A 22,597-nucleotide genomic window follows, 5' to 3' on the forward strand; every position below is an offset into this window, starting at 1 on the left:
TCTTCTTCTTGCTCCTGTTGTTCTTGTTATTCTCCCTTTTGTTCCTCTTCTTCCTTTTGTTCTTGTTCTTCTTCCTCTTGTTCTTCTTCTTGCTCCTGTTGTTCTTGTTATTCTCCCTTTTGTTCGTTTTCTTCTTGTTCTTCTTCTTGTTCCTGTTGTTCTTGTTATTCTCCATTTTGTTCCTCTTCTTCCTCTTGTTGTTGTTCTTGTTATTCTTGTTCCCGTTGTTCTTGTTCTTCTTGTTCCTGTTGTTCTTGTTCTTGTTCTTCTTCCTCTTCCTCTTCTTCTTCTTCTTCTTCCTCTTCTTCTTCTTGTTCTTCTTCCTCTTGTTCTTCTTCTTATTCCTGTTGATATTATTCTTGTTCTTCTTGTTCCTGTTGTTGTTCTTCTTCCTCTTGTTCTTCTTCTTGTTCCTGTTGTTCTTGTTCTTGTTCTTCTTGTTCTTCTTCCTCTTCTTCTTGTTCTTCTTCCTCTTCTTCTTCCTCTTGTTCTTCTTCTTGTTCCTGTTGTTCTTGTTATTCTCCATTTTGTTCCTCTTCTTCCGCTTCCTCTTGTTCTTGTTCTTCTTGTTCCTGTTGTTCTTGTTCTTGTTCTTGTTCCTCTTCTTCTTCTTCTTCCTCTTGTTCTTCTTCTTGTTCCTGTTGATCATGTTATTGTTCTTCTTCTTCTTCCTCCTTCTTCTTGTTCCTGTTGTTCTTGTTATTCTCCCTTTTGTTCTTCTTCTTCTTCTTGTTCTTCTTGTTCTTATTCTTGTTTCTGTTGTTCTTGTTATTCTCCCTTTTGTTCTTCTTCTTCTTCCTCTTCCTCTTGTTCTTCTTCTTGTTCCTGTTCTTGTTATTCTCCCTTTTGTTCTTCTTCTTGTTCTTCTTGTTCTTGTTCTTGTTCCTGTTCTTGTTATTCTCCCTTTTGTTGTTGTTCTTCTTCTTGTTCTTCTAGTTCTTGTTCTCATCTTCTCCCCCCTCCTTTCTGGGTTGATATAAAAACACAGACAATCTGCCTTCCAGCTGTCGTTCTATTGAATTGAATTCAGTTTAATTTTTGTTGAGCCCAAAATCACAAATTACAAATCAAAGTGGAAGTCAATCAAGTAAATGCAGTACAAAGTATGAAATATATAAAGCGGCAGCACATTTAATTTAATTAAGTGAAGTACAAGTACCTCAAAATACACTTAAGTGCACTTAAAAGGAGACGTGCTAACAAAAGTCAACGGTAATTATTTTACATTTGTGTCGTTATTGGGCACTTTGTAATGTTGCACGGTGAGTGATGGTTGTCTCTCTCTCTCTCTGCGTCCTCCCCCCTTCCTTTTCTCCCCCTTCCTTTCCTCCCCCCTTCCCTTCCTCCACCCTTCAGGTGTGTTTGTTCTCCCACCTGCACGGCTTGTCTCTGCGCTGGCACCTGGACCGACGCACCGGAGACGTGCTGAGGAGCGTCGACAGAGGCACTTCCTCCATCAACAACCTGCTGAGGTCGGAGAAACACACACACACACACACACACACACACACACACACACACAGTGGAGTTTAGTGGCTATAGGCGATGAATCTTGCGGTTGTTTTCTGGCTTCAGCTACATCCTGTTCAGCATCCTTCCCACCGTCTGTGACATCATCATCGCCATCATCTACTTCGTCTCCTACTTCAGTGTCTGGTTTGGACTCATCGTGTTCACCTGCATGGTCCTCTACCTCAGTGAGTGTGTGTGTGTGTGTGTGTGTGTGTGTGTGTGTGTGTGTGTGTGTGTGTGCGCCCCCCGTCTATTTGACCCGCACTATGCATCAAAATCATCAAGAACTCGTCTGAATCTGAGCACACACATCGACATATATCTGCGTTATTTTTCGGGGTGTTTTTCTTTAAAAAAACGGATACATATCGTACATCTAAATCCTTCGCGACGCATTATATATATAAAAAAAACGTCTGATGCCTCGGAACAGCCTGCACCATCCTGATCACCGAGTGGAGGACGAAATACAGGAGAGAGATGAACGATCGGGACAACAGCGCCAAGTCCAGAGCCGTGGACTCGCTGCTCAACTTTGAGACGGTACATATGTTTACTAAAAGTTATTAAAAAGCCTGAACACCTGTACATGTGTGTCGGTGTTTAAGTTGTGGGTCATTTCAGGATGTTTCAGTCTTCTCTCTCTGCATTTGATGGTTTTTTTTTCCACAGGTCAAATATTACTGCGCAGAGGATTATGAAGTCCGCTGCTTTGAGGAAGCCATTCTGAAATATCAAGTAAGCTTGAAGAGTGACATCATTTGGTAGGAAAGCATTGTCTAAATTAAAAATCCCAATGTTTTGTCCCTATGTGTTATTTTAATAATTGTGTTTGCGCAGCACTGTGAGTGGAAGAGCTCGGCCTCCCTGGCTCTGCTGAATCAAACCCAGAACGTCATCATAGGATCAGGACTGCTGGCTGGATCTGTGCTGTGTGCCTACCTGGTCTCCGAGGGACGATTCCAGGTAAAACTTTTACTTAAAGCCGGGCGAAGCTTCTGGAAACAAGGCTCAGAAAACACCATTATTTTTAAAACAGTCCTGCAGCATGATTCACGTGTTAAAGCTGCATTCTCTCTCCTGACCACCAGGGGGGCGACTCCTCTGGTTGTATAGAAGTCTATGCTTCATGTGTTAAAGCTGCATTCTCTCTACTGACCACCAGGGGGCGACTCCTCTGGTTGTATAGAAGTCTATGCTTCATGTGTTAAAGCTGCATTCTCTCTCCTGACCACCAGGGGGGCGACTCCTCTGGTTGTATAGAAGTCTATGCTTCATGTGTTCAAGCTGCATTCTCTCTCCTGAGCACCAGGGGGCGACTCCTCTGGTAGTATAGAAGTCTATGCTTCATGTGTTAAAGCTGCATTCTCTCTCCTGACCACCAGGGGGGCGACTCCTCTGGTTGTATAGAAGTCTATGCTTCATGTGTTAAAGCTGCATTCTCTCTCCTGACCACCAGGGGGCGACTCCTCTGGTTGTATAGAAGTCTATATAAATGACTCTACTTCTCTTGATGTATTCCCTCAGTAAACATTGTAAACATTAGTTTTTGGTCTCAATCTCTAGTTTCAAGTCTTCAATACAGCGTGATGTTCATTTAGTACATTATGGTCATTTATAGGCTCACTGTGATTGACAGGTCTCTACGTCCCTCTTTCGCATTACAAATATGGTAAACTTCAATTCATCGGTTCAACGATTTTTGGCCATCAGAACTTGACGGGCGACTCGTTAACTGCAGCTGTTTGTGTTCTCAGGTGGGAGACTACGTCCTGTTTGGCACCTACATCATCCAGCTGTACACGCCTCTCAACTGGTTCGGGACCTACTACAGGTGAGGTTCATGTGGAGGAACCGGGAACACACGCTGGATTTAAAATGGGTATTTACTTGTTTACAACTGAACGAGACTTGACCTGTAAACACAGCGAGAAGGGACCTTTGTGTCTGTAGTTATGTGACACTTATTTCTGAATATATAAACATTAGTTTATATATACTTACTTAATAATAACAGTATATTTATCTGAGAAAACTGCTAAAACTACCCCACGTTTTTCTACTTCTTTGATAACTTCTGCTCCAAAAGCTAGTACCACTACTTGTCCTAATACTACAGTTACTACCGCTAGTACTGCATCTAGTACTGGACCATCTAGTACTGGACCTAGTACTGGACCTAGTACTGCATCTAGTACTGGACCATCTAGTACTGGACCTAGTACTGGACCTAGTACTGCATCTAGTACTGGACCATCTAGTACTGGACCTAGTACTGGACCTAGTACTGGACCTAGTACTGCATCTAGTACTGGACCATCTAGTACTGGACCTAGTACTGGACCTAGTACTGCATCTAGTACTGGACCATCTAGTACTGGACCTAGTACTGGACCTAGTACTGCATCTAGTACTGGACCATCTAGTACTGGACCTAGTACTGCATCTAGTACTGAACCTAGTACTGCATCTAGTACTGGACCATCTAGTACTGGACCTAGTACTGGACCTAGTACTGCATCTAGTACTGGACCATCTAGTACTGGACCTAGTACTGGACCATCTAGTACTGGACCTAGTACTGGACCTAGTACTGCATCTAGTACTGGACCATCTAGTACTGGACCTAGTACTGGACCTAGTACTGCATCTAGTACTGGACCATCTAGTACTGGACCTAGTACTGGACCTAGTACTGCATCTAGTACTGGACCATCTAGTACTGGACCTAGTACTGGACCTAGTACTGGACCATCTAGTACTGGACCTAGTACTGGACCTAGTACTGCATCTAGTACTGGACCATCTAGTACTGGACCTAGTACTGGACCTAGTACTGCATCTAGTACTGGACCATCTAGTACTGGACCATCTAGTACTGGACCTAGTACTGGACCTAGTACTGCATCTAGTACTGGACCTAGTACTGCATCTAGTACTGGACCATCTAGTACTGGACCTAGTACTGGACCTAGTACTGCATCTAGTACTGGACCATCTAGTACTGGACCTAGTACTGGACCATCTAGTACTGGACCTAGTACTGGACCTAGTACTGCATCTAGTACTGGACCATCTAGTACTGGACCTAGTACTGGACCACCTAGTACTGGACCTAGTACTGGACCATCTAGTACTGGACCTAGTACTGGACCACCTAGTACTGCATCTAGTACTGGACCTAGTACTGGACCTAGTACTGGACCATCTAGTACTGGACCATCTAGTACTGGACCTAGTACTGGACCATCTAGTACTGGACCATCTAGTACTGGACCTAGTACTGGACCATCTAGTACTGGACCATCTAGTACTGGACCTAGTACTGGACCACCTAGTACTGCATCTAGTACTGGACCTAGTACTGGACCATCTAGTACTGGACCATCTAGTACTGCATCTAGTACTGGACCTAGTACTGGACCTAGTACTGGACCATCTAGTACTGGACCTAGTACTGGACCATCTAGTACTGGACCATCTAGTACTGGACCTAGTACTGCATCTAGTACTGGACCATCTAGTACTGGACCTAGTACTGGACCACCTAGTACTGGACCTAGTACTGGACCATCTAGTACTGGACCTAGTACTGGACCACCTAGTACTGGACCTAGTACTGGACCACCTAGTACTGCATCTAGTACTGGACCTAGTACTGGACCTAGTACTGGACCATCTAGTACTGGACCATCTAGTACTGGACCTAGTACTGGACCATCTAGTACTGGACCATCTAGTACTGGACCTAGTACTGGACCACCTAGTACTGCATCTAGTACTGGACCTAGTACTGGACCTAGTACTGGACCATCTAGTACTGGACCATCTAGTACTGCATCTAGTACTGGACCTAGTACTGGACCTAGTACTGGACCATCTAGTACTGGACCATCTAGTACTGGACCTAGTACTGGACCATCTAGTACTGGACCTAGTACTGGACCTAGTACTGGACCATCTAGTACTGGACCTAGTACTGGACCTAGTACTGGACCATCTAGTACTGGACCTAGTACTGCATCTAGTACTGGACCTAGTACTGGACCATCTAGTACTGGACCTAGTACTGGACCATCTAGTACTGGACCTAGTACTGGACCATCTAGTACTGGACCATCTAGTACTGGACCTAGTACTGGACCATCTAGTACTGGACCTAGTACTGGACCATCTAGTACTGGACCTAGTACTGGACCATCTAGTACTGGACCTAGTACTGCATGTGTAATGGTTGTGCATGGCGTGTGTCTGCAGGCTGATTCAGAGTGCATGTGTTGACATGGAGAACATGCTCACGCTGTTGACGGAGCAGAAAGAGGTGAGTCAAAAATAAGAGATCATTTATATTTATAATTCAAATGTATCCGTGTATCTTTATTCTCTTCAGACTTTGTTCAACATTTTTTATACCACAAAAAATAAGTAATATCAATAGATCAATATTATGTATATATATATATATATATATATATATATATATATAAATAAATAATATTGATATATTGCATTCAGTAGATCAATATTATTTATATATATATAAATAAATCATATTGATCTATTGATATTACTTTTTTTATTTATTTGCTTCTCTGAAGAGCACTTTGTAAACTTCTTAAAGGTCCTATATAAATAAAGTTATTATAATTATTAATTCATTTTCCTCTCTCCTCCCCCTTTTTTTTTGTTGAGTATATAATTGTTAATTTTATAGATTATAGATTATTTGCATTGTCATAACACTGGGCAAATATAATATTTAAGTTTAACTGATATTGTTTTAAAATCAACACGATAACAGTAATAACCTGCTACAGATTAGCATGATCTGACATTAAATATATAGGAACATGTGTGTGTGTGTGTGTGTGTGTAGACTTATAATAATAATAATCACATATAAGTGAATAATAAAAGCTAAAATATTCCTCTGGTTTTCTGATCGCTCGGCTCCAGCACAGTCAGAGGTCGGCGGATTAGGAGATCAACAAGTGTTTGTCTGTGACTGTGTGTGTGTGTGTGTGTGCACATACACAAAGTTTGCATGTATGTCTGTGTGTACGTCTGTCTTTGAGAGAGTGTGTGTGTGTGTGTGTGTGTGTTTCTGTGGGAAAAGGCGTCCTCCGGCTGCCTCACTAAAGGCCCTTGATATGGTAAACAGCCACATGAATGTGGACAAAAGCATTAAGAGCACCTTAAAAACACAGCAGACCTTTCTTTGGCTTGGGAAGCTGATGGAGAAGGGGGGTCAGGGAGTCAGGGAGGAGGAGGAGGAGGAGGAGGAGGAGGAGGAGGAGGAGGAGGAGGAGGAGGAGGAGGAGGAGGAGGAGGAGGGGGGTCAGGGAGTCAGGGAGGAGGAGGAGGAGGAGGAGGAGGAGGGTCAGGGAGTCAGGGAGGAGGAGGAGGAGGAGGAGGGTCAGGGAGGAGGAGGAGGAGGAGGAGGGGGGTCAGGGAGGAGGAGGAGGAGGAGGAGGAGGAGGAGGAGGAGGAGGGTCAGGGAGTCAGGGAGGAGGAGGAGGAGGAGGAGGAGGAGGAGGGGGGTCAGGGAGTCAGGGAGGAGGAGGAGGAGGAGGAGGAGGAGGAGGAGGGGGGTCAGGGAGTCAGGGAGGAGGAGGAGGAGGGGGGGGGGTCAGGGAGTCAGGGAGGAGGAGGAGGAGGAGGAGGAGGAGGAGGAGGAGGAGGAGGAGGAGGAGGGGGAGGGGGAGGAGGAGGAGGAGGGGGGTCAGGGAGTCAGGGAGGAGGAGGAGGAGGGGGGTCAGGGAGTCAGGGAGGAGTAGGAGGAGGAGGAGGAGGGGGAGGGGGGTCAGGGAGGAGGAGGAGGAGGAGGAGGAGGAGGGAGGAGGAGGTTAATGTTAATCTTCCACGAATCGTATCACTCCTGTCTTCCTTGTCTCTCTTAATCTGGTTTCCCTGTCTCTCCTCCTCCTCCTCGTCCTCCTCTTCCTCGTCCTCTTTTCCTCCTCCTCCTCCCTTTCTTCGTCCTCCTCTTCCTCGTCCTCCTCCTCCTCCTCCACCTCCTCCTCCTCCACCTCCTCCTCCTCTTCCTCCTCCTCTCCTCCTCCTCCTCCTCCTCTCCTCCTCCTCCTCCTCCTCTCCTCCTCCTCGTCCTCCTCCTCCTCCTCTTCCTCCTCCTCCTCCTCTCCTCCTCCTCCTCCTCCTCCTCTCCTCCTCTTCCTCCTCCTCGTCCTCCTCCTCCTCCTCCTCCTCCTCCTCCTCCTCCTCCTCTTCACAGGTTCAGGATGCTGAGGATGCTCAGGACTTGCAGCTCACAGCGGGTCGGGTGGAGTTTGATGGAGTGTGTTTCAGCTACGTCTCCGGGTGTGTAGCCAATCTGCACTTTGATCTGAGTTTGCGCACGACAAAATGAGTTGGTCGCCATGGAAACAACGGAACAAACATCTGTCCGTGACACCGCAGACAGCTGTTGTTGGTTTTTTAACCTCAATAGTTTTGTTGTTGCGTAAACTTAATCCAAACCCCTGACGATCTGCGGTGACAAAAGATTGTTTTTCAAGAATAAAAGAAACGAGATGAAAGGGAATTAAAATGAAGTTATTTAAGTTGGACCCTGATTGTTGCTTTTGTACGTCTGTGTGTGTGTGTGTGTGTGTGTGTGTGTGTGTGTGTGTGTGTGTGTGTGCGCGTGTGTGTGTGTGTGCAGCACTGAGGTTCTTAAGGACGTGTCCTTTACGGTGGAGGCGGGACAGACAGTCGCCTTGGTAAGTTTGTTTACTTCTATTGTCCATCAAGTCCAATTGAATGTGTCACTATTACCAGATTAAACATGTTTGTATCACTTACTGTACCTTTGGTGGTGTTTATCAGTGGAGGAAGACGAATACTCCAAATACTACAGTGTAGATGTACTCAGTTGCAAGTAAAAGTCATTCAACATGTTGAGTGAAAGTACAAAAGCATCAAAATATTAAAAAAATGTGAAAAAAGTAGATATTTGCCTCGAGTATTATAGTAGACAGAACTATAAAGTAATAAAATGGAACGACTCAAAGAAGGTACAAGTACCAAATAGTATTTACAGTATAGGACAGTACTTACTCTGTATAATAAAGATAAAGATTTCATTGGAACAACTTTCTACTGAACTATTGAATGCATACTGAAAACTGTAAAGGAATTTACAGTGTGTACTAAAAATGTGTGATTTATAACGCATTGAATAAAACTGTATTTGTGTGTGTAATTGGAACCAACGCTTTAAATTCAAAAGCATTGTGACGGACTACCATGTGAATTATTTCCAATAATGTGTGTGTGTCTGTGTGTGTGTGTGTGTGTGTGTGTGTGTTTGTGCAGGTTGGTCCGTCTGGATCAGGAAAAAGCTCCATTCTCCGTCTGTTGTTCAGATTTTACGACTCTCAGAGTGGTAACATCCGCATCGACGGGCAAGACATTTCCAAGGTAAAACGTGCATTCTCTCTCCTGACCACCAGGGGGCGACTCCTCTGGTTGTATAGAAGTCTATGCTTCATGTGATAACGCTGCATTCTCTCTACTGACCACCAGGGGGCGACTCCTCTGGTTGTATAGAAGTCTATGCTTCATGTGATAAAGCTGCATTCTCTCTACTGACCACCAGGGGGCGACTCCTCTGGTTGTATAGAAGTCTATGCTTCATGTGATAAAGCTGCATTCTCTCTACTGACCACCAGGGGGCGACTCCTCTGGTTGTATAGAAGTCTATGCTTCATGTGATAAAGCTGCATTCTCTCTCCTGACCACCAGGGGGCGACTCCTCTGGTTGTATAGAAGTCTATGCTTCATGTGATAAAGCTGCATTCTCTCTCCTGACCACCAGGGGGCGACTCCTCTGGTTGTATAGAAGTCTATGCTTCATGTGATAAAGCTGCATTCTCTCTACTGACCACCAGGGGGCGACTCCTCTGGTTGTATAGAAGTCTATGCTTCATGTGATAAAGCTGCATTCTCTCTACTGACCACCAGGGGGCGACTCCTCTGGTTGTATAGAAGTCTATGCTTCATGTGATAAAGCTGCATTCTCTCTACTGACCACCAGGGGGCGACTCCTCTGGTTGTATAGAAGTCTATGCTTCATGTGATAAAGCTGCATTCTCTCTCCTGACCACCAGGGGGCGACTCCTCTGGTTGTATAGAAGTCTATGCTTCATGTGATAAAGCTGCATTCTCTCTACTGACCACCAGGGGGCGACTCCTCTGGTTGTATAGAAGTCTATGCTTCATGTGATAAAGCTGCATTCTCTCTACTGACCACCAGGGGGCGACTCCTCTGGTTGTATAGAAGTCTATGCTTCATGTGATAAAGCTGCATTCTCTCTACTGACCACCAGGGGGCGACTCCTCTGGTTGTATAGAAGTCTATGCTTCATGTGATAAAGCTGCATTCTCTCTCCTGACCACCAGGGGGCGACTCCTCTGGTTGTATAGAAGTCTATGCTTCATGTGTTAAAGCTGCATTCTCTCCCCTGACTACCAGGGGGCGACTCCTCTGGTTGTATAGAAGTCTATGCTTCATGTGTTAAAGCTGCATTCTCTCAAACTTGAGTCTATAAAACCGACGGATGACATCATGATGATGACATCACGGTGACTACGTTCACTTCCTGTACAGATAAACACGCACAGACACATGAATCTGAGGTCATTGTAGTATTTGAGCTGCAGCCGGTGTCACGCCTCCTTTTACCGTCAGTTGTGTTGTGTTTTGTCTGACTTTCCATCTCTCCGATTCTCTCTCTTTTCATACTTCTTTTCCCTCTCCCTCACACACACACACACACACACACACACACACACACACACACACACAGCTGGGCTGAGTCTGTGAGCTCCTCTCACACTGTGAATAAATCATAGTAAAAGGCTCTTGAATAATGCAGCAACGTGTCCAGACGCCAGATGTATGTGTGTGTGTGTGTGTGTGTAAAGATAGCCCAGTTATTGCGGTTGTAGCACAAATAACTCTGTTTATCATGAAGCAAATCTCAATAAAACCAACACACACAGTACATGCTTGTTTCGTTACAGACGAGCTCGTTCAGGTGAACATGCCGCGGGTTTGTTTGTCGTTCATCTCGTTTTTATTTTACTTTTTTTCATGCCAGTAAGAACTATAAATATGTGTTTATTCTCTTCCATTCCTTCTAACTGGCTCGGTGACTCTCAGAATCTTAATATGTTGGAGCCTCAAGATGTGTGAATTAAAAAATGGGTTCTACATTTACCACTTTAATGATATTCCACGCATGTTATGATGTTTTGTCCCCATAGCGGACATTTTTTTAACATATTGAGACCATTTCCTGAAACTTGACCTGTCGTGACCTCTAGGAAAATCACGTCCAGTCAGAGGTTTTTGGTTTTTTTTTTCCTGGTTGCATATTGGCAATAAGGAGCTTTCTGAGCAGCTTCCAGAACAGCCAATCGGCAAAAAAAAAAAAGCAAAAATCTCCAAATGTCCAAGTTTTTATACCAAATCACGAGATGGACTTCTTCTTCTGTTGTTTCTCGAGGTCTTGGTGTCCAAATGTGGTATTTCTGATCAACTCTCACGTATTCATAAATCTTGCACGAAATCCACGCAACAAATGGTATCAACCCCCCAAAAAATCAACTTACGAGACATAATTGATGGACATCATAATGGTCTTGTACTAAGTGCCTAAACAAAACAGTGTTTATTACATACTCATGACTTTCAGATGACGTATTCCACGTATGATGTCGATCAGCAGGAGTGTATTGTTGACTTTAAATGTCTTTTTTTTTTTTACAAACCAGATCATATATATTCTTATATTCTTGTTTATGGTCCTCCTGACGCGCCTATGATCGTGTTATCAGGAGGGCCAAAGATGGTGATGACGAAGGGGGAAAAAACTATTAAACTAAATGATAAAAGAAACTATTAAACATGGATGGGAAGTCCCTGAAACAACTAATCAGAGCTGAATAGGTGTTTGTAATCAATCAATAAAAGTAGAAACTGGATCCACAGATTGTGTCATGAAGGTCGTCTCGAGTGAGAAAGGAGGATGTTGTTCTTCGGGGGGTTTGATGGCACCATCTGGTTCACATTCCCGTTGACCCTTAACTTCAATCTGTCGTGCCTTTCATGTTTTACTCTCTAAATTATTTTTTTTTTTAAAAACGCGTCACTATCGAAGAACTCGTTGCTCATCGGGCCCGTTTCACCCAGTAAAAACAAACTATAAATCCACTTTTACAAGCATTCTTTATGCACACCTGCTAAGAAGGTGCTCGTACTTAAAGGAACAGTGTGTGGAATTGAATGTTTTCGCTACTATATAACGACGTGGAACTAAGAATCCTTATGTTTTCCCTTATGTACAGAAGACCGTGTGTTTTTTGGTTGGAAACCTAAAATAAGGTCTGTAAATTTAAGAGATTATAATGCTCTTTTGCGTATTAAATAAAGTTAGCTGTGGCTAAATGAGACCGGAACATTAGCCGTTGGAAAATATCATAAAAGGGGGGTGTCCTTCTGTGAAGATTATCTAGCCGAAAAAACTAAACGTTTGTATCATAAACATGTTTTTGCCACAGATATAATTTTCTGTAATAATACCAAGGTAAAGATAAAAACTAGAGGCAGCAGGTGATTAGCTTAGCTTAGCATAACGACTGCAATCAGTGGTGGGGGGGAAACGCTGACCTTGTTATGGCCAAGATATGATTCCAGCACTAAACTCTCTCTTTTGAGTGTATATTAAACAAACTAGATTATAAAAGTTGACATTTTTTATAAACTCTGGACAGTGAAGCTCGTGGTTTCTTCCTGTTTTCAGTCATTTTGAGAATTAATCTTCCGCTTGCACGAGTTTCACATTCAACGTTAAAGCGGAATCTTCTCGGCAAGAAAGCCGAGTTCAGAAGTGGAATCAGACCGGCTGAAGTCTGCTTTTTTGCACTGAAACCTCTTCGGTGTTTTCCCAGCTAACCCGTACTTCCACGAATAATAATAAAAAAAAATAAAAAAAATCCTTAATTAATTTTTATGTAGCCTGGAAAAACCCCGTCTTAACATTGAGCGCTCACCCCTCCCGGATGCGGATTTGTTGCTTCTTTTAATTGCGTGTTGCATTTTTTCTTTCATCCACTGCAGATTGAAATGTAAACCAATTACTTTTATTGCGATGACAAAAGACTCTGCGATGAGTTAGGGTTACCATACGAGTCTTATTAATTCCAGATGAATCTGGGATTTATTCTGCTTGTATGCAAACAGCTGCTTCCTACATCAGAGGATCTTTTCCTGCGTTTGTTTAAAGTAAAAAGACTTTTACAGAATGCATTCCTCACGTGGCCACATGTCCAACGTTTGAATGAGAGTTATTAATCATTGTTGTTATTGCCCCGCCCTCCCCAAACACACAGCATGAGGTAGTCTGAGTGAACCGTGTACATGTTTCGTCACATTAGAACAAGTCTTCAAACTAAGTAAGATACGCAAACTAATCTGTAAATATATCAGAGAGAGAAGGAGGAGGAGGAGGAGGTGAGGAGGGAGGAGGAGGGGAAAAAGTAGAGTATGATGGGAGAAAGAAGAAGAGGGCAATAATTATATGGTATTAGCTTTTATTGTGAAAAAAGCACATCTCACTGATGTGAAATGAGAAGTGGACGTAGTCATGGCGATGTCACTCGTTGGTTTGTCGACCGCCCGCTATTGAAGCCTCGGGTTCGGCCATCTTGGAAGACGGCCGTCGCCATGTTGTTGTTCTTTACGGAGGAGTGACGTAGAGATGCCGGATAAGGCAGCGCCCTGTCAATCACAGTAAGCCCCGCCCTAAAGCACTTTATGGTCTGTTTGACTCTAAATGACCATAATTTACTAAATGAACATCACGCTGTATTGAAGAAGACTTGAAACTAGAGATTGAGACCAAAAACTAATGTTTACAATGTTTACTGAGGGAATAAATCAAGAGAAGTAGAGTAATTTATATAGACTTCTATACAACCAGAGGAGTCGCCCCCTGGTGGTCAGGAGAGAGAATGCAGCTTTAACACATGAAGCATAGACTTCTATACAACCAGAGGAGTCGCCCCCTGGTGGTCAGGAGAGAGAATGCAGCTTTAACACACGAAGCATAGACTTCTATACAACCAGAGGAGTCGCCCCCTGGTGGTCAGGAGAGAAAATGCAGCTTTAACACATGAAGCATAGACTTCTATACAACCAGAGGAGTCGCCCCCTGGTGGTCAGGAGAGAAAATGCAGCTTTAACACATGAAGCATAGACTTCTATACAACCAGAGGAGTCGCCCCCTGGTGGTCAGGAGAGAGAATGCAGCTTTAACACATGAAGCATAACCAGAGGTTGCCGTCTAGTAAATAAATATATATACTTTTTGTTGTGTTGTTGAGATTTTTAGAGGTGTGGCCAGTTCTTTGCGACACTAAGCTCAGCCTCTTGGACGTCTGTGGTTTGTTTTTCGCCCACCACTCCTCATATGGCCGCCACATGTGGTGAAACCTCTGAGTCCGTCTCTGCCGGCCCCAACACTGCTGGGCTGATGGTCAGTTACGTGGTGCAGGTCTGAGTCCTCTGGTTGTATTTTCTTAGGGTGTCGGTCATGTTTCCTTTTGTTTTTTTTTGTATTTTAAAGCAAATAAACAGCCGTTTTTATTTAGTTTAGTTCCTGTTCAGCGATGTTGGCAACCGCTGCTCATCCCGTCATGGTGTCATTCTGCGACACAGCTTCCTGTTTGTCAGCCGCACAGCGCGCACATTAAAGCAATTGTTTGAAACTTTCATCAATAACTTGTTTGCAGGGTTAGAGCAGGACACAGCGTTACTCGAGAGACAGATTTCAAGCACTTATTTTAGAGCATAATGTCTGCTCGGCGCTGCTGAAGGACATCCTACGGGGTACGAGTGCCGGACTATTTCTTGGCCGGGTGCAGAGATTCCCTGGAGTCCTGTCGGCCTTGTTCATCCTTTTTCTAAATGTGAATGTAGTACTCAAATGTGACGGTTCAATTAAGGGCTTTTCTTATAGAAATCTTAAAAGCATCCTAATAAAAGAAGCTTATTTGCCTTTTTTAAAGGTTTTGTTTAGGCAACTTTAAGCACATAGTTAATGTCATGGAAATATTGTGTTGTTAGTTAGTATATTATTAAAAAGAAGTCAACAGGGAGCGTGAGACAGGACCTGAGGACCGAGGCGGCGATGTGTGAAATCCGGTCACATGCCCCCAACCAATAGGGGTCAGGATTTCACCTCGACTACTGGGTCCATACAATCTAAACGTACAGTCATTTAAAGAAGGAAGAAATAAAAAAGCAAACTACTAAATAACAACGCGGCAAAAATGCAACCAGACGGCTGAAACACTGATGCACTAACGTCCGCGTACGCTTTGGTAGTTTGTCTATTGGATCGAATCCAAAGTGGTGGAAAACGGGTTCATCCTTTCCGTCTCCGGAGAAACTCCGGGAGACGGAGCTTCAGGTTGCTTGTCCAAAACGTACGTGGACCCTATGGACCTGTATCTTCAATGGGACTGGCGAGCCTTTTTTTTCGGGGGCAGCTGGACTTCCTCGTCCTCTCATGCTGGACTGAGGACAGACTGGACGCCGGGTGTTGAAAACTAAATATCTGGCCAGATCTTTAAACCAAGTATTTTTTAAAATCCATCCTTCTTTCTACTTCATCATCTCTCTGTTTGCTTCCAGAAAGGAGGGGTTGGGTCTTCTGTAGAAACACAGTATTGTTGAAGAAAGATGTGAAATGCAGCATCAGAGATGTAGTCTTGATTGTGTTGTGTGGGAGGACAGCTGCCGGACTTTTGTTCCACTGTTGATGTCTCAATGAAAAACATGAAAAGCTTTTCTTGTTCTTCTTCCTCTCTCCATCGGTCCGTTTCTCTCTCTCTCTCTCTCTTTCGGACCTCCGTCGTCCCGCGTGGATCGGAAACAGATGCCGTGTTGTTCTTATAAATACAGAAAAAAAAGAAGAAGAAAAAAAAAGAGGCAACAATCAAATTAAGGGAACTTGAGTGATTGCCAGCCAAGTACCGGAGCCGGTGCAGGAAATGGAACTCGTATTGTTGAGTCTGCGGAGGGAAAGCTTTCCACAGGAAGTGCTGCACACTGGGCCGGAGAGTCCTTGAAAACCGGAAATTATTTCTGGACAGAGAAACGAGAGCCAGATTTATGGAAGGATGAGAAGCTTCTACTGAAATGGGGGAACAGAACTGATCTGACCAAGCTGGACCCTTTCTAGTCCGGACCATCTGCTCCTCACGGTCTGGAGATGCAATATGGAACGACTCATGTGTCAGTAACGGGGAAGTCATGTTCATAATCTGGCGAGTTGGTGCGTTGCACATTATTTTATTTAGTCTGCCCCGGCTTCGCTCGTCCTGTTATTTGCTACTTTTTTTCTTTCACCATTCCAAATAAGTTACATTCTCTAGTGTTGACCGTATAAAAAGTCGGTTTTGGGTGTGTGATATAAACAAAACTTCTGTTAATTATGTGTCAGGCGGAAGGACTGGCCCTTTTGTTTGCTGTGTTAAGAATCAGGCGTTCACATATGGCACAAAACACCATCTTGTCATTCTTCAAGTAATGCATCCCTGTTCTCTGACTAGAACAACGAGTCTAGGAGTGACGTAGGTGCTTCATAGCGGTTGCAATAGCCTCAGTTTGAAAGTTAATTAACTTTCCATCAACGTAGATATCACCTTGTAGCCCCGCCCCTAAAGCATCCCCTGCTTTATGGTCTGTTTGACTCTAAATTACCATAATTTACTAAATGAACATCACGCTGTATTGAAGAAGACTTGAAACTAGAGATTGAGACCAAAAACTCATGTTTACGATGTTTACTGAGGGAATAAATCAAGAGAAGTAGAGTCATTTATATAGACTTCTATACAACCAGAGGAGTCGCCCCCTGGTGGTCAGGAGAGAGAATGCAGCTTTAACACACGAAGCATAGACTTCTATACAACCAGAGGAGTCGACCCCTGGTAGTCAGGAGAGAGAATGCAGCTTTAAAACATGAAGCATAGACTTCTATACAACCAGAGGAGTCGCCCCCTGGTGGTCAGTAGAGAGAATGCAGCTTTAACACATGAAGCATAGACTTCTATACAACCAGAGGAGTCGGCCCCTGGTGGTCAGGAGAGAGAATGCAGCTTTAACACATGAAGCATAGACTTCTATACAACCAGAGGAGTCGCCCCCTGGTGGTCAGTAGAGAGAATGCAGCTTTAACACATGAAGCATAGACTTCTATACAACCAGAAGAGTCACCCCCTGGTGGTCAGGAGAGAGAATGCAGCTTTAACACATGAAGCATAGACTTCTATACAACCAGAGGAGTCGCCCCCTGGTGGTCAGGAGAGAGAATGCAGCTTTAACACATGAAGCATAGACTTCTATACAACCAGAGAATGCAGATTTTAAGACATTTACGCTTCGGCTTCACTCGGCAGAACTGGAGGATGTCAACTTGAAGTCAAACAGGGTCAATGACCAGCAACTACGTATCTCTACTACTTACAAGGCTCCACTAGGAAACTAAGCACAGTGTCCATGGACAGTATTTGATATATCGGTGTAGGTGCAGTCCTCGTGCTACAGCGTGTGCATGATCAAACAATAAGCCAGGCCATTGGCAGCGCAGCTGACATCCGATGTGGGGAAGCAAAGAGAAGGTGAGTGGGTGAAGTCTTGACAGGTGAAGTCCTCGGGGAGAGACGGAGAGAGACGGGGACAGAAAATGGTTCAGGACGTGTGCTGTCTGTGACCCGGGGCAGCATGCATTATATAGTGTCGGATGAATCAAGCCATCCAACATTCATATATAGACGTATGCGAGCGTATATGTATTGTGAAAAACCCAGTTCAACACAAACGCGTAATTTGTATCACGACCTGCAGCGTCGACGTCTCCACGCACTAACAACCGGCGGGTACCGAACATGACATGTCTGTGTTCCCGAGGTGCGTCAGGCGTCGCTGAGGTCGCACATCGGCGTGGTTCCCCAGGACACGGTTCTCTTCAACGACACCATCCGCAACAACATCCGCTACAGCCGAGTTACGGCCAGCGACCGGGAGGTGGAGAGGGCCGCCGTGGCCGCCGACATACACGCCAGGATACTGGAGCTACCTCAGGGTCAGGGGCCGGAGTGTGTGTGTGTGTGTGTGTGTGTGTGTGTGTTGGCTGAAGCAGACCTGTAGCAGGGACCTTTGCCAAGTTGAATCCTGAAAATCTCGGTGTAGAAAGGGAACGATGATGATGATGATGATGATGACGATGATGATGATGATGACGACGACGGCGGTGTTTTGTCCAATCAGGTTATGACACGCAGGTGGGGGAGCGAGGTCTGAAGCTCAGCGGCGGGGAGAAGCAGAGAGTGGCGATCGCTCGAACCATCCTGAAGGACCCCGGGATCATCCTGCTGGACGAGGTTTTATTTTAGGATAATGGAATTAAATAGCCTACTGAATATACAATTATCTTTATGATCTTACACTTTCTTAAATAATATATTTCTATCACGTATTTGAGAACCCCTACTAATCTATGAGATGATTTCAATTGACAGGTGTACAACTCTCTCAAAGAATCACACAAACAACACCACTTTTGATTGTGCGTATGCCAGAAATGTGCAAAAAGAAACGACTGATAAAACCAACAGTTAGTCGAGTAGTGGACTAAGAAGGGGAAGTCTTTCCTGTGTAGTTTGTACAACCGTGAGATGTTAAGAAAACAGGACAAAAAGGAAAAATCCAGAAATATCTTGAGAACTTCTAGAAGTTCTTGATACCTTTTTGAGTCTCGAGACGGTATATCAGAAGCTCTTACTCTGACACGCTGCGTTTGCTCCACCAGGCCACGTCTTCACTGGACACCCAGACGGAGAGGAACATCCAGGCCTCGCTGGCCCAGGTGTGCACCAACAGGACGACCGTCGTGGTGGCGCACAGGTGACGTTACCGGCCAGCCGTGCGTGTTCCAGAACCGATAACTGATACTCAAGCAGCAAACACAGTTCATGAAAGACAATTTATTGTTAGATTATTATACTCAACTACTAACGTTGAGACAATGACAATAATCACGTGAGGATGTTGAGCCGGTAATCTTTACCATTAATTTAGCACATTAGCATTTTACGAATTGCTAATATGGTGCAACGGGAAAAGTAAAGGTGTCTCTTAAAGTCGATACAAGTCATCCGAAGGGGCCACGTGAAGGGGTGTACCATATTTTAGGGCAATCCATCCACAAAGAAACCCAAATATCAGCCTCATGGGGGCGCTAGAGGACAAGTTAGCAGATCAGTAGAGTCTGTGTGATGCGTCCTCTGGGGATCATGAAGACATTTATTAATTGGAGGTAACCAGGTGCCACTTAACTCCTTTTTTTAATGAATAGAAACCGTAAACATACATAAAAGGTGGTCCAGCGCGGTCCCGGGACACGAGTTCCTTTTCTTTTTGACCCCCGAGTGTGAGTCTTCCATAGAAATGAAGGCGTTCTGTTGCAATGTGATTAAAGCTGTAATACAGGACCCTAAAAGAAAAGGAAAAAAAACAAATCAAATGTGAGCGAGAGAGATGAAAGGAGGAGGACAGGTGATGGATGGCGGTGAAAGGAAAGCAGGATTAGAGCGCACACAAAGAGAGGGATGGAGAGATTAAGTGAAAAGCCGATTGGCGGATATGAGATGACGCGTGATGACAGGTCGACAAAAGTAAAAGAAGCAGATGTCGCGTTATTCATCAGTCTGAGTGATATTGAAAAAGACTTGAAAGTCTGATTCCTGCTCATTTCCTCTCCGTTCCAGTACGCTGCGTTATATTTATATTGTTGGGTATTTTCTTCTTGTTCATTAACATTATTAAAAAACGTTGGTTTCTTTTGTACGGAAGAAGGTCGGTTGAATTGGGTCAAAAGCGAGTTAAAAAGTGTCTATTTTATTTATATTTTCCACAACAAATGGGTGATGCATTTAAAATTAAAAAAAACATTTGGATCAAAAGACCTTCGTGGCTTTTGGAAATAAAAATACAAATAAAACAGTATTTACAGCTCAAACTCAACAAAAAAAAACACAATTTATTTAATAAAGTTGCAAAACAGTTTGCAGTCTGCTTGTATTTAATTGAAATAAGACTTAGTGTCGTACAGTAAAACTTTTTCCGCGGGTGTAATTGATCTCAATGAATGTGCTCGTTGAATTGGGAAGCTTATTGAAATATTGAAATACACTTAAAAAGAATATTTAGCAATGTGGAAACGTCTGTATGGAAAGCCGAGCCATGCACACAAACATTGTTGAGCTGTCTGAGCTCCTTTTTAAATTTTTTTTATTTGTATAAATCTGTATGCATCTTCTATTTGTTTATTTTTTTTAAATGAATTGTCCGGTGCTCATTGTGACCTCACATTGACCTTTCGAGGCGTTGAATAAGTCGATCCTCCAGCTTCTTAATCTTTCCATAGCGGCAGATGGAGTCTGCTCTGAGGATCGGGACTGTTTATTGACTTAAATAAAAATGTATTTCTCTTTAATCAACTTCAGTTATTGGATGGAACACGGTGAAGAGTCAGCTGGTAAACCGTACATTTCTTTTGACTTGCAAATAACGAGTCTCGAAAACAATAACCGGAGTGTGTTTCATGTAAAAAGAGGCAGCAGATCCTCTTTCTAGTTAAATGTTGTTTTTAATGAACTTTTTAAAGCTTTTTTAACAGCAGACGTTTTGACTGTAAATGTATAAATTACATGAAAATGTGTCATTTCTTCTTCATTTCTGTCTTCTGACTGCAATGTAAACTAAATAATAATAAGCGACGTAGAATAAGAACGACTACTTAATGTGATGTATATCGAGGCTTCATGCATCCCAACAAAGAGCTGTAGTTTTAATGGTTTTGCAATGGTTATGTTAGGATATATATATATATATATATTAATTTCAGGACAAATGGTTGGATAATTATCTCCACACCTCGAGTGTCGGTGGAAGCTGAACCTCACCAGTACACTCACTGGGTTTAAAAGGAACAGGTGTTGATAATGGTTCTGTTTTCATTGACGTGTCCCAGTAAGCCTTTGTTATCGAACCCGCAGGCACAACACCTGGGTCCTGAAACGGGGAATGAATCAGCCATCTTTAATGTCATTACTAAGAGCGCCATGTCAAAAAACTAAAATATATATATATATATATATATATATATATATATATAGTGAAGACAATATTGTTCACCCTCTTGGTATATATATATAATTAAAAAAAATAATATATAATATAATATATATATAATATTTATATATATATATTTATATATAAATATTATTCATTAATAATTATTATATATGTATATATATTATTAGATTATTATTTATTTTTTACCAATATAATAATATATATTATATATAATATATATATTTTCTTTTTTCTTATTTTTTAATGTCATGTCAAAAAACTAAAATATATATATAGTGAAGACAATGTTGTTCACCCTCTTGGTATATATACAATTTAAAAAAAATAATATATATATATATAATATTTATATATATATATTTATATATAAATATTATTCATTAATAATTATTATATATGTATATATATTATTAGATTATTATTTATTTTTACCAATATAATATGTATATAAATATATATATATATATATATATATATATTATATAATAATATATATTATATATATAATATATATATATATTTTCTTTTTTCTTATTTTTTAATTATATATATATATATATATATACCAAGAGGGTGAAAAACATTGTCTACACTTCTTGTTGTTTACTTTGTGTCATGGACGTTCACGGCCTAGAAAGATGGGAAACACGAGTTGAAGTGATCTTCATCCCTCGCTGTGGAGGAGGAGGAGGAGGAGGAGGAGGAGGAGGAGGAGATAGGCAGTATAAAGTTGAGCATAACCTTAAAAACAGGACACTTCCTGCATGTTTTCCTCTCGGCTCTGGAGCCTGAACGAGCCGGCAGAAAAGCCGTTGACGTCTGCCGTCTCCGGGGAGAGATATTTCTACCTTTGACCGAGGTTTTCTATCAAATATTGAAGGTGTGGACGTCCAAAGATAGCCGCGATGAGACGGGAGCAGAGTGGTGGCTCAAAGTGACACTCAGCAGTTTGGAGAGGCATGAATTCTGTGGTTTGCAGAAGCATTTTTATTTCTAGGGTAGAATTTGAAAAAAAATATTTTTTACTAATAGATATTTTGCTCGTAAACCTCCCCAGTAGATTACTGACATTGATCTGATTATATGTTGTGTTCAAAGTTTTCCTGAAATGTTTCATACATTTACGGAACTGAAATCTGAACATTGGATGAATCCTCTATAATAAAACAGAAAAAAAACTATATAACATAACACATTTCGCCATGTTTTAGTAATACAATATTCTATAAATGAGGCTCTGAATCAAATATCAACAAACCTCTCTGCAGAAAGCTTCATAATATATAGTTTTTATTAATAAATGTGTATAAATGAGTCTCTGAATGCTGTGTGAACAAACCCCTCTGCATAAAGCTTCATAATATATAGTTTTTATTAATAAATGTGTATAAATGAGGCTCTGAATGCTGTGTGAACTAACCCCTCTGCATAAAGCTTCATAATATATAGTTTTTATTAATAAATGTGTATAAATGAGGCTCTGAATGCTGTGTGAACTAACCCCTCTGCATAAAGCTTCATAATATATAGTTTTATTAATAAATGTGTATAAATGAGTCTCTGAATGCTGTGTGAACTAACCCCTCTGCATAAAGCTTCATAATATATAGTTTTTATTAATAAATGTGTATAAATGAGTCTCTGAATGCTGTGTGAACTAACCCCTCTGCATAAAGCTTCATAATATATAGTTTTTATTAATAAATGTGTATAAATGAGGCTCTGAATGCTGTGTGAACTAACCCCTCTGCATGAAGCTTCATAATATATTTATGAATGAACGTGTAAAGTTTGGTGGATGTAAGAGCTGCTGAAGTGGAGATTTATGGATCATAGAGAACAAACTCATGGAGAGAA

The 22,597-nt window shown here is 42.4% G+C and overlaps 1 protein-coding gene across 1 annotated transcript in view; it reads left to right on the top strand.

Moving 5' to 3' along the window:
• abcb6b (ATP-binding cassette, sub-family B (MDR/TAP), member 6b) overlaps nt 1-22,597 on the top strand; it is a gene marked incomplete at its 5' end in the record, with an annotated part of 33,473 nt that overhangs the window by 5,755 nt on the left and 5,121 nt on the right. The window contains 13 exons of the mRNA XM_034561733.1: nt 1,357-1,472; nt 1,576-1,697; nt 1,946-2,055; nt 2,185-2,250; nt 2,353-2,478; nt 3,270-3,346; nt 5,770-5,833; nt 7,745-7,830; nt 8,174-8,231; nt 8,827-8,931; nt 17,492-17,666; nt 17,852-17,964; nt 18,393-18,487. Coding sequence (XP_034417624.1) covers nt 1,357-1,472; nt 1,576-1,697; nt 1,946-2,055; nt 2,185-2,250; nt 2,353-2,478; nt 3,270-3,346; nt 5,770-5,833; nt 7,745-7,830; nt 8,174-8,231; nt 8,827-8,931; nt 17,492-17,666; nt 17,852-17,964; nt 18,393-18,487 — 1,313 coding nt within the window. The remainder of the gene's footprint in view (nt 1-1,356; nt 1,473-1,575; nt 1,698-1,945; nt 2,056-2,184; nt 2,251-2,352; nt 2,479-3,269; nt 3,347-5,769; nt 5,834-7,744; nt 7,831-8,173; nt 8,232-8,826; nt 8,932-17,491; nt 17,667-17,851; nt 17,965-18,392; nt 18,488-22,597) is intronic.

This window comes from Cyclopterus lumpus, chromosome 21 (assembly GCF_009769545.1).
Source record: "Cyclopterus lumpus isolate fCycLum1 chromosome 21, fCycLum1.pri, whole genome shotgun sequence".
Classification (NCBI taxonomy): domain Eukaryota; kingdom Metazoa; phylum Chordata; class Actinopteri; order Perciformes; family Cyclopteridae; genus Cyclopterus; species Cyclopterus lumpus.